The 12,924-nt window shown below is 43.4% G+C and overlaps 1 protein-coding gene across 1 annotated transcript in view; it reads right to left on the bottom strand.

The window, feature by feature from the left end:
- LOC144115589 (uncharacterized) overlaps positions 1-9,590 on the bottom strand; it is a 63,392-nt gene extending 53,802 nt beyond the window's left edge. Inside the window, exons 1-3 of the mRNA XM_077650010.1 lie at positions 9,342-9,590; positions 8,160-8,329; positions 3,699-3,793 (exon numbers count right to left, since the gene is read on the bottom strand). Coding sequence (XP_077506136.1) covers positions 3,699-3,793; positions 8,160-8,329; positions 9,342-9,376 — 300 coding nt within the window. The 5' untranslated portion in view covers positions 9,377-9,590. The remainder of the gene's footprint in view (positions 1-3,698; positions 3,794-8,159; positions 8,330-9,341) is intronic.
- Positions 9,591-12,924: the final 3,334 nt, after the last annotated feature.

Here is a 12,924-nt window from a genome sequence, read left to right as displayed (position 1 = left end):
ACCGAGTTACCGTAAAAACCGGAATATAGGTTGACCCCCCAACTAACCAATTCTAAAAATGAACAAAAATCTTTTTCAATGAAAAAAGTACCGAAAGACACCCTTACCTTGAAACAAGTGCGACTCAACAGGTTGCACAATGGTGACAGTATTTATTAAATTATTTTCATTTAAATGCTGCCCGTATGTACAACCAACCAATTTTTTAACAGTATCGCACGCCCATCGACCCGCGTGTTTGTTTTTGGCACACAGAAGTACAGCGCCGTAGAGCAAAGCCCTTCCAATTCTGGATACGCTGCGGTCCGCATCTCTACCGCTTTCACGCGGATGCATTCAGCAGTCACAGGCAGCCATCTTGCATGCAGCACGACCTTTCCTTCCAATTCTGGACACGCTGCGGTCCGCCCACAAATTGATGTTTTTTTCTGGTTGCTGCAAGTTGTAATACGCAGCTTCTCCCTCCGCTAGTACTGAATGCTCTTTTCGGATACACCGAATTCGCGCTGTGCCGCCAGGTTGCCATGAGCTTCTGCATACTCAATCGCGTTTTTCTTGAAGGCGACGGTGAATTACCGTCAGCTTCCGCTCATTTTGAAACAAAATGTGAAAAAGCAGCCTTTAACCAAAACAGCTTTGCAACTAAGGAAACGCAAAATGGCGGCACTGCTGCTGATGGCGATGGTGATAGAGGCACACTGTTGAGTTCAGCTGCCCATTGTTGCAAGACTTCCGTAGTTCTTCCGCAAATGACCAGTATATAAGACAGGGGTCAACTTTCCACCATGGTTTTTCGAAAAAAGTCCGACCTATATCCCGGTTTTTACGGTAGATACAAAGCGCTACGGAACAACACGTGCCAAAGCCTCAGATTAGTTACCATTGCTGCCTGAACAAAGGAAAAATTGAGCACACAACCATTAAAAAAAATAATTCACCAGAACTATCACAAGCCAAAAATGTGAACAGGGCCTTTATGATGTGATCAGATTAAACCTAAACCTGTCGCCCAACAAACCACCCACACAAAGATCATCGGAGATTTCAGAGCTGCACAAAAAGCCACAATACGATTACAAGGCACGAAAACTGCAGACTTGCACATACCACACTTAGGGACTGTCAAATGCATGCACAAGTTGGGCTCTTTAGGTTCAAGATATTTAAAATTTTGGGAGCAAAAATTTAGTGTTCTTTCTTTTGAGCTGCTGGCTAGAAAGAAATCAAGTTTTCGTTGCAACATTTCAACACTAAGGTATCTTTAATTTCACCAACCAAAGCAGTTAAAAAGAAACACTCGCCCCTTCTAGAGCATCTATGTGCGTTTTTTTCTCAGTTCTTCCTGACATGTCGTATATTACCATCTGCATTCGAAGCACTGCCACATACATACTAAACCTGCCAGGCCTTTGCACAGTAAACTCAGAGAACATTCTTGCATTACAAATGCAACACGGAATGCACAACAGCAACAAGGCAGCCTCTGTCTAGTGCATAGTAGTGTGTGGCACAATTAAGCCAAGATAACATTGGGCCAATATCCCAGGTATTCCAGCTAACTTAAGCTAAGGTCTAGAAATATAACGCAGTGCAATAGGTGGACGCAACTTCAGCCATGTTGTTGACCATTATATATAATAATAAGTCAGAGTACATATATTTAAATTTTGTTGAATTGAGCAATTTAATAAATTGAAAAAAATTAACTTTTAAGATATTAAGATCCTGGGAGGCAAAATTTCTAATGCCAAATTGTAGAGGATCCCCAGAAAACCTCTAATTTATCAGTTTTTATTTTGATATGCGCTTCTTTAGATTAGTTTTTTTCCACGTCCAAGAGAAAGTCCTCGAAATATGAAGAAAAGAAAAAAAGCATGCGGCAATCTGCTTGCAAAGTGCCACCAGAGTGCTCTCAAACGTGGGACTCGTGAATGTAGCCGTGTGAGATGGTGCTGCAAATATGACAGGGCAAAAACTGACGTGAGCACTGGTGGCCAAATTGAAAGTAAAAGCCGCAACCTGGCCGTGTTCAGTGTGAAAAATAGCTGGCACGGTGGTTTACTTAGCGGTGCTTTACGTTAGCGGCCGAAGCACTAAGCCACATTCCTAGCCATCGGCCAGCATTTCGCATCTGGCATATTTACATCTTGAGGTCATGCTTTGCTAAAGAAGTTGGTGATTTCCATGCAATTCCAACAGGAGAGATGCCCGGCCAATGGCTAGGAACACTACCTAGTATATTGGCCCACATATTGGTACCACAAACCACTGCACCTGCTGTTTTCGGCACGAACACCGCCAGGTAGGTAGCAGGTGTCACTTTCAATTTTGCAAAGCACTGTCGTTGCTTTTGTTTTATTCGTAGCACCACTATGCGCAGCTAAGCTGATGGCTTCCACGTTTGAAAGCACTGGTATAATGGCACACAAGCCGAATGTCCCGTCGGTTTTTTTTTCCTTATTTGATGGGCTTCCTTTTCAATGTAAAAAAAAAACTGATCTGAAGCATATATAAAAATAAAAGCTGATGAAATAGAGGTATTTCTAGGATACTCCACAATTCAGTACTGAAATTTTCGACTGAAAAGCAATAGCTAAAAAGTTAGTTTTGCCAATTTATTTCATTACTCATCTGAACAAAATATTAAAACACTCGCCATATACAGTAGTCAACAAAATGGTAGAAGTTGCATTCACCTATTGTGCCCTGGTATATTTTTAATCTTTGGCCAAAGTTACCTGCGACACTGGTATGTGCGCTAAGCTCACTACTAACATTTGCCGATCAAGCTTACAGAGATGAGAAGCCATGCTTAGAGTTCTGAATGTGAACAGAAGTTCGCAATCACAAGGGCGTCCTGAAATGGTTTTGGTACATCATCAGATTTCCACTGACATTTGCAACTCTGGTACTTGATTACTGCATTTTCAGGAAGGTGACATTGCAGGGAGAGATTGGCTAATTTTCATAGAAATTCTTCTTTTCGATATGAAAAAAAAAATTTACATTTTACCAAAAAAGGGTGAGGGGGGTCTCTTATACGTAACTTCACTCTGCCCCATTACAAGTGCACACTTTAGCAGAGTGCATTCCTCCAGTGCATTTAAAAATGCCCTTAACAAGTGCATTTCACGTGACTGCCTACAAAATGACTCACTTTCATAACTGTGCATTCAAAGAGTGCCATGCGCTTTGCTACACTGCTCAAGAGGGCAATATGAATCTAATCTCAAGCAGATTACAAAATGTCATGATAATGTAAGGCATTTACATGCAATCTGCAATTGATAACGACAGCAGGAATAAATGCATAAAGCAAAACTGAAACGCTGCATCAAAACTCCATGCCACCACACAGCTGTTAAAGGTATTATTTTCGGCATTTTCACTTCCACTGCCCAGTACTACTGTGTCGTTTTTAAGGGTAAAGATGTACAGAGAAAAGCACTTAGGTCTATTGTGGAATGTGGAACTTCTAGGTTAACCTTCTCACAAAAGAAAGCAGGATTTCAGAAATGAACGTTCGTAAATACTATGTAATTTTGTTTACAGCTTGTTGGTTTAACCATGCATCATACCAAGCTGGGTTGCCAGATACCTGGAATCAACATGGATCCAACGTTGGATCCATCCAGATTCCTGGATCCGTGCATGCAGAAAAGGTGTCATGAACAATGAAACAAAACTGCACAACCAACCTTTACTTCATTCCTGGATTGCTCAATGAATGCTTTCCGGCTTTTGATTTCCTTTTCATCAATCTTGAACTTCTTTGGATTTTTTTCAACAATAGCTGGAAGCACAGCAGTTAAGGATGTATGGCAAAAGGTAGAAAAAAAAAGTGAGCACCCAGCTTCAAATCCTCACTGTTTTTTTATTGTGCAGCAGCTGCCAGCCCTGAATCTTCTTTTAACAGACTGACTGTAGCAGCAATGCTGAAGCAGCTGTGTGTCCATGCTACCTAACACAATATGCCTGAAGTACTGTGAAAAACTACAGGAAAATAAAAATAACCACATTTACACATACAGAAGTAACTGCCCCCACTGACGTCATGAGCAGAAAAACACTGCCCTACATTCCACCCACTAGCTGAAAAAGATTTGGTATCAAGAACCATATACAATCGTGCCCCAATAATACAGATGGCCTGAAATTTTTCTGGACATGTAACTTTTTCAATACACTTGCGCCTTGTTGATATTGAAGCTTTTTTTACTGTATAGAAAATCGGCACGGTGAGAACGCACAGTGCATACAGAGGCCTATGTATTTTTGTAGTGCTAATACCGACGGCTATGTGAACAAGACCTCGACTTCTCAATCAGATATTTCTTTTTCTGTTTTTTTTTGTTTTTTTTTTGCAATGAACAAGTGCCAAGACAGGTAAGAGCTGAAAAGCCTTAGTGATGACTTTTTTTTTTGTGAGTTCATTCTTTACCCTTCAACTGCCCAGTCAAAAACCCTTTTCATTTGCTGTGAGGTATTGTATGAACGCCGGTGAAGAGAGGTCATTCATCACCTTCTGCTACTTCAATGCATCCAACACCTCCAGTCTGTCTGGGAAGAGATATGTGCTAGTCATTTGTAAGTAGTACACAGTCTTAGTAACAGAGACTCCGTCACATGTGTCATGGCCCGCAAGGTGCTTCAAAGTGCATTTTTTAAAAATAAAGGTAACCAGGATTATGGACTTCAAGTTCTCAGGATTTTGCCCAATTTTTAACTTCATTGCATACAGCTGTGCAAAGAAGCAGACTTAATGACAAATTTTTTTCCTAATAAATAATTCGTTCCTCTTCACTATTTGTTTTGTGGCCGACTTGTCTTACAGCGAATTTCAGTCGGACACCATGTCCATTTTAATGAGGCACCACTGTACTTCCATGTCATGATCTTGCTTTAGCAAATATTTAAATAATTATTGACACCTAGCTTATTAGTATGCCAACTGATGTGAAAATGGCATGCAGAATGCAGCTCTTTGGTAACGCATGACTCTTTCACACAGTGGGGTTGCACTAAGAAGTGCAGCTTACAATACAAAGTGAGCACAACACACCAATGCTCAGAATACTCAGTTGACGGAAGAACAGCAGATGCATCACGGTCATCGCCAACTAGCCCCAGCCACTTCGGAGTTCTCTACAGCCCTTCCAGTGAGCTCACACACTGCATGCATTGCAAAGGCATACAAAGCATCTAGTGCTCCCGAACACCTAAACCATGGGCTGCTTGCATGAAATCAAGAAGCAGGAAAATCTGCACATGAATGAAGGAAAGGAAAAAGCACAAGCAAGAAAGCAGGAGAAATCCAGAACCAGCACCATCCTGTGTGCTTTCTCTCATGTTCATCCTTCGCGATTCGGGAGAACTGTGCGCCTTGCACAAAAGCGACACATTTCAGTTCAATTTTGCAACTTTATTCCAAGAAAACTACTTTATTGTACCATATAGTCTGATACTATATCTGGCACCTAGCAGCAGATACCTTTAAGTTTCTTCTTTGTTATTGCTGTCTCCACTGCACAGACACAGCTCTTCAACCTTCATGTAAATGAAGTCATGGTCGGTTACATCAATTACATCCACTTATAACTTTTAACAACTATGTCCATGCACATCACACTCCATAAATTCATGCATTCAAAATCCATGTGCAGACGAGCTTAAGTGGTGCTTTTCTTAGAGACTCAGTCAGCATCACTTCATGGTTGACCGTTACCATCCACTCCTGAGTACAGGTGCCTGAATTTTGCTTTAAATAGCACAGACCTGCACGGCAGTGCATGCTAGAAGATGACAATAATGATATCAGTGGGCAGCTCTTGTCATTTAACACCTCTTTGGCTGCCACACAAGGAAATGTATACATGTGAAATGCAGCAGCTCTTTGCCATTCATATTTTCAAATTATTGGCTCCCAAGTTGGGGGAGCAGCCCACGCACGAGCGCAGCCCTTAGTCAAGTGTATATGGCAGTTGGTATTAGTATGTAGGGTTTAATGTCACGAAGTGACACATGTATGCTATGAGGGACACCGTACCGGAGGGCTCTGGACTCATTTCAGACCACATGGGGTTCTTTAATGTGCGCTGACATCACACAGCACATAGGCGTGTTGCATTTCGCCTCCATTAAAGTGCGACCACTGGGGCAGGGTTCAATCCAGAGACCTTGGGATCAGGATCTGAATGCCAAAGCAACTGAGTCATCACGGTGGGTAAATAACCGAGAATAAACGAGCAATCAACTTTCGCCTCCCCAACAGACAAATGACCGTACTCCGTCTGACTTAGACCATGAAGAGTTCAGAAAGGTAGAGCCTGTGGTAATTAATTATGGACAGAGCAAACAAAGCTAAATGACCAAAGAAACAACTTGTCATTGGCATTCACTTCTGAATATTGCACCACTGCCCAATAATAGACCAGTTCCCCCTGCACCAGTCATTCAACAGCTGTTCTAAACTGCAAGCGGCATCATATACCATGCTCCAAACTAGCCAATACCAGCATCAGCTTTCAGAATGCTGCAAGGTATTAGTGCACTTTTGCAAAGCAAAAAGTGCCACAAACAATTATTAGCATTCTTTCTTCGCATCATTCAGCCATAATCTTGTCATTAGAATCAAGTATGAAATCAACAAAACTACTTGAATACTCACAATTAATGCTACTGCTCACCTACTTAAACTTAATGAGCAGTTAACAGTGTTGCCACCAGTGGAAATTGCAAAAATAGAATTTGCCAGCATCAAGTGATCAATAACGATATTACATAGAAACACAGAGAACCATGGTACATATCAGGGCTGGAAGAGCATAGAAGACATGACAAAACAGAAGTGAAGACAACGGTGCCTATATGTTTCATCCTATTAGTTGCAATGGTAATTTCCAAGGGATCATGCATTAAAATTGAAGACTGAGAAACTTCTCACAATTTCATGCTATTATATTGGTGCCATATTTTAAAAGTTGACAGCATATTCAGATGCTCACAAATTGTTTTAAAACTAATTTAGCAACTTCTAACTTGCAGTAATTTTAAAACAAAAGTCAACACATTATATGACTTAAGAAGATAGCTAATCTGACTGCTCATAATAATGACTCCATGATTGGCATTATTACCTGTAAGTTTTGAAGAAGGCGAGATATTCAAACAGTTCATTTTGACAGATTTAACATCTCAAATAACATGTCACAGAAATGTGAACTTGCCACTCCCAGGAACTGCTCGGTCATGAATGTTGCAATGCTAATAAGTGGCTGAGACAAATACATGCAATGCATTGTACCCTTTCTGCACCTCTCACAAAGAGCTCATAACAAAAACCAAACTGGCACTATTGGTGCTGCATTGTCAAGAGCTATTTACTGTAAAGCCCTTCTTGCAAGCACATGTTAAAAATTGGCAGTATTAGTAAATAATAAAATTAAGACACTGCAGCACTGAATACTCCAGAATATGTAATTATTCATTGACAATTCCTACAACTTCCTACCAACTATGACAAGTTACAGGAAAATCTACATCAACATCACCATCACTAATAAAATAAGCATACCAAGCAATGCCATAAAAATCAGTGCTGAACAAGGCAGCCTATGTTTGGAGCTATGTTTCAGTTGTGGGAACAAAACCCATTTCGGCAACTAAGGTGCTCTAAAGCAAAGCTCTTATTACAGGTTTCATCCTGGCAATGGAAGCCATGCTACAATAAAAGCAGAACGCAAAGCCACCTGGTAACAAGATTTTGGTGCACCTTAAAGAGCCCCAGATAGCCAATATCAATTTAGATCCCAATGCTACATCATGCCTCACAATCCGGGTGTACCTTCTGGCCTGCAGAGATTACAAATTTTGTAACTAGCATAAATAAGTGCATCACAACAAATTTGCAAAACATGCCTGGCATGAGCCATGCAATCTATGACTAATATATGCAAACTCAGCCCACCTGACAATGCTTTTTCAGCTTTTAAGCATTACATTGAAATAAAAACACATGCCATAAACATACACAATACTTTAATACAGGCATGTGTACACAAAACATGAACAACACACAAATAAGGGAAGCCAACAGTAACCTAAATGACTACTTTGCTTTAGCACATCATGAGGAATGCCATAATAAAATAAAAGGATACCAACAGTCTCCTCAAGATCTTCTAGGTCCCATTCTATGCTGCGTAGTCCTTTCCGGAGCTCACTTGTGGTCCAGTCAATATCTTCTTTACTTGGTAAGCTCGATGGGTCTTGGTATTGGTTCCACCTCTCAAACACTGTTTTGTTGTTGGCTATGGCCTTGACGATTTCACTGAAGACAAGGTGTAACATGCATCAGAGCAAGTACCACAACTACACTTAAGATTTGCAATGCATTTTGCTGTTGCCTAAAAAAAAAAACTGAAAATATAGTCATACATACACTTCAGGAATCAAGCATGAAAGGGTAGTAAGGTGACACATGTATAGCTCCTACATCGATATACTTACAAAAGTCAATCAAAATAACAGTAAAACTATCCTCGGCATGAAAGCCACTTAAGTAACGCTAACAATACTAGTTCACCATACACAAGTGGCCAGCTGCAACAAATGTTTAGTTTCCTCTATTAGACAAACATTCAAACCTTCAAGTGGCATTTGTATTCGTCCAACAAGCAAAAGTCGGACAACGCCTGACGAAAGCAGGGCGCACGGTTACAGCAGTGGAAACAAGCGCTGCCTAATCTCACGCCCCATAGAATGCCTTTGTGGGCCTTTCCCAGTTATCGCACCTTCTTGAAACACAGGTGCTCGAAAACAAAAGCTGAACGATAACAGTATAGACTCCTCCTAGCTTATTTCCACGTTGAAACATGGCAGTGAACAGGCCTCCCTACCCGCAAAAATAGCGGCACTGAAAGTTCAGACCTGTAGCAGACAATTTTCAGTGCTGAAATCAAATGCTTCCTGCTTTTGATTTTTTGCTTTCTCGAGTCGATATCACGTACTGAGACATCCTTGCTCGCGGCACACAATGCGAATCACAGCAGCTGCAGCGCTCCGCGATGAATCAAGAATAAAGCATCGCTAGACGACAAGAAACATAAAACAGCCTGCGCAGCAGATGTACGGAACGGAATTCCTTTGCACCGAAAATTTGCTGTCGGATTACTTCCCAATCCTAACCGTCCGGTTCACACGCAAGGTGGCTAGAAATCAAAAATAAATGTGATCGAAATACAGCAGGCCGGCTAACCTCCCTTCATAATACATGAAACATGAAAGTCACATCAAATTCAATCGGCAAAATGTTAGAGGTAGTGAGCATACAGGGAACTTACTCTTTAACGACAAAAAATGGATCCTCAAGACTCATGGCCTTTGCGATCCACTCATAACAGTCGTGGCGTCCGTAGTGGCATGTGGGGCTCTTGTGACAAGCTCGGTGCTATCGAAAGAACAACAGATACCGCACCGTGGGAGCGGCGCACGCAGTTATCAACCTCCAGCTCAGATTCCTCGGCAATACGCGATGAACGCTATGACGTCCGCGCTGAAGCAAAAAAACAAATCATATGACGCGAATCGCAGTGTTGCCTACCGTCGCTAAGGCATTGTTGCTAGTTCAATCCTCTAAACGTTGCAAAAGCTCTAAAGCTCTGAAAATAAGAAATGGCGCAGTATCTGTCTCGCATTTTCGCGACATCTCAACCGCACCGCAAGGGAAGGGATAAACGATGGAGTGAAAGAAGAAAGGCAGAAAGAGATGCCGTTGTGAAGGAATCCGGAATAATTTCGACCACCAGGAGATCTTTAACGCGCACTGACATCACAAAGCCAACGGACGCCTTAGGGTTTCGCCTCCATCAAAACGCAGTCGCGCGGTCGGGTTCAAACACGGGAACTCCGGATCAGTAGCCAGCCGCCCTAACCATTGAGCCACCGCGGCGGGTCGCCAAAGCTCTGCCGCAGCCGATGGCAACCGCTCTGTTTTGTATTGAAGCGAAAAGCTTCACTACGCCAGCTTTTCGAGCCGTCAGCGGGCCGCAAGTTTGACTTTGAATGTAAGTAGAGGTCAGTGTGGCCGCAAGTTTCACCTTGAACGTAGGTAGAGGTCAAACCATGAGAAATGACGCCTGTCTAATAATAATAATAATAATTGGTTTTGGGGGAAAGGAAATGGCGCAGTATCTGTCTCATATATCGTTGGACACCTGAACCGCGCCGTAAGGGAAGGGATGAAGGAGGGAGTGAAAGGAGAAATGAAGAGGTGCCGTAGTGGAGGGCTCCGAAATAATTTCCACCACCTGGGGATCTTTAACGTGCACTGACATCGCACAGCACACGGGCGCCTTAGCGTTTCTCCTCCATAAAAACGCAGCCGCCGCGGTCGGGTTCGAACCCGGGAACTCCGGATCAGTAGTCGAGCGCCCTAACCACTGAGCCACCGCGGCGGGGGTGACGCCTGTCTCGCATATCTCTGTTAACACCCGAACAGCGCCCGTAAGGGAAGGAAAATGAAATGAAAATTGATTTTAAGGAAAGGAAATTAAGCCTGTCTCACACATCTCGGTGGAAAACCGAATCGCGCTGTCTGCGGCGGCGGCTGCGTTTTGATGGAGGCAAAACGCTAAGGCGCCCGTGTGCTGTGCGATGTCAATGCACTTTAAAGATCCCCACGTGGTCGAAATTATTCCGGAGCCCTCCACTACGGCACCTCTTTCTTCCTTTCTTCTTTCACTCCCTCCTTTATCCCTTCCCTTACGGCGCGGTTCAGGTGTCCAACGATATATGAGACAGATACTGCGCCATTTCCTTTCCCCAAAAACCAATTAAAAAGGGAAGGAAATTGAAATAAATTTGGTTTTAAGGAAAGGAAATGACGCCTGTCTCACAGGTGGTCGAAATTATTCCGGTGCCCTCAACCACGGCGCCTCTTTCTTCCTTTTTTCTTTCACTCCCTTCTTTATCCCTTCCTTTACGGAGTGGCTCAGGTGTCCGCCGAGGTGATCCGGAGTTGACGGGTTCGAACCCGACCGCGGAGGCTGCGTTTTTATGGAGGCAAAACGCTAAGGCGCCCGTGTGCTGTACGATGTCAGTGCACGTTAAAGATCCCCACGTGGTCGAAATTATTCCGGAGCCCTCCACTACGGCACCTCTCTGTTCCTTTCTTCTCTCACTCCCTCTATCTCTTTCCTTACGGCGCGGTTGAGGTGTCCAACAATATATGTCTTGTGTGAGCGCCTTTAATGTCGTTTCGAAGAAAGCAAGATGTTTAACAAATAAAAAAATCCCTACCAATGGGTGTGTGTCAGTATATCTATGGAAACCGCCAGTCGCTCGACCACAAACGTACCCAGGGAGATGCAGCTTTTCGCTTTCGACCAGGGTTAAACAGAGCTAAACCACCAGCAATTTTTGTTGTTTTTTTTCATATGAGAAAGCAGCTGGTGTTTGCTCCGATCGAGCTCTCTTCCCAACAGAACGCCTCGGCCTGCGTGCTACGCGCAGAACATAACCGTAATGTACTCATTACGGTCGAACTGATTAGCGGTACTTAGAAAAAGTAAGTAATTAACAGACGACCAATTGCAATGTGATTAATGCCAAGGGGCATTTGCATTGCGACTCCGATTGTGTGACCGATTTATGTTGACGAACTGAATTACCTCACACCAACGACAATTAAAGTTTTGATCTTACAATTCATTATTTAGTCGAGCCCGGATATATCGAACCCTGATTGTAGCGCAGTATCCGCGCTCCTGCAATGGCGCTTTTCCTTACGGCCCTCTTCGATCACTATACGCGCGCAGATCGAGACGGGTCGGCTGCGCGGCCTTGGTCATCTGCTGTCAGCGCTAGCGCTGTGACACCTTGTGTCGAGGTAACGTGGGGTGTGCATGAAGGGTGGTCGTCGATCTCTTGCACCCACGCCACAGAGCTGTCATGCGGTGTAGCCAACCTAACTATAAAGCCGGTATATAGCGGCGGCGTTTACCGGACGTGTTTCGCTGACGAGGAAGAAGTTCCAAAAACCAACTGCACCTTAATTCATGTGAATTATTATTGTAATTACGGCATACTGGTAGCAGGAGTAAACATTTTGTGATGGGCAGTGGCTATTGTTGCAAAGAACAGGCCGCTGCGGCTTCGATGCACTAGTGTGGGTGCAGAGTATTCTTGCTTCTAGGCTACAGAGTGGCTTATCTATTGCCATTTTTATGTACTGATGTATCATACTGTTTCGCGATCTTTTTCGAGCTAGATATATCCAGGTTCGATTGGAGCTCAGATCAGATATCCCTAGCCATTAATTTTCCTCCTCGGTGGTGGTTTTGAGCTTTTCACACTCTTACATCGGGTCTACAAACCACCAACGACACCGGGTTTTGACCATTATGAACCTAGTAATGCCAGCGCGTTAAAGCTCTACCCTCCTCTCCACGGCGCGCTTGATGTCTCCACCGAGAAATGAGATCACCATTGTTCCTTTCCTTTGCTAAAAACCGATTTTCATTTTCTCTTCCGTACGTCATTCCCACTTTTATCCCTTCCACTTTTAACGCTCACACAGTGTTGGGATTTTAAGGCGCGGGCTCCTTTCCCAAGCCATGCACCCTCCCTTCCCTAATGGCGCAGTTTAGGCGTACACCGAGAAGGGGGACAGTCACTGCTCCTTTCCTTTCCTTCTCACCACTCTGATCCCGAGGCTTCAAACTGACACCAATATCGACAGCCACTTTTTGCGAGGATGGCAATACTAATGCTATAATGCATTAAAAAAAATACAGGGCGAAACCTTGTTTAAGAAATTGCCTGCGAGCCACCGTGGGGTTCGGCTGTTGAGAACGAGTTCATGGGTTGGTCAGCTCGTCGGCTGTATTTCAGTGGAGGCAAACTGAAAACCGTACTTAGATCCCA

Source organism: Amblyomma americanum, chromosome 1 (assembly GCF_052857255.1).
Source record: "Amblyomma americanum isolate KBUSLIRL-KWMA chromosome 1, ASM5285725v1, whole genome shotgun sequence".
In the NCBI taxonomy this organism is placed as follows: domain Eukaryota; kingdom Metazoa; phylum Arthropoda; class Arachnida; order Ixodida; family Ixodidae; genus Amblyomma; species Amblyomma americanum.
Note: the sequence above shows the minus strand (reverse complement) of the source record. Positions and strands in the feature narration are given on the sequence as shown.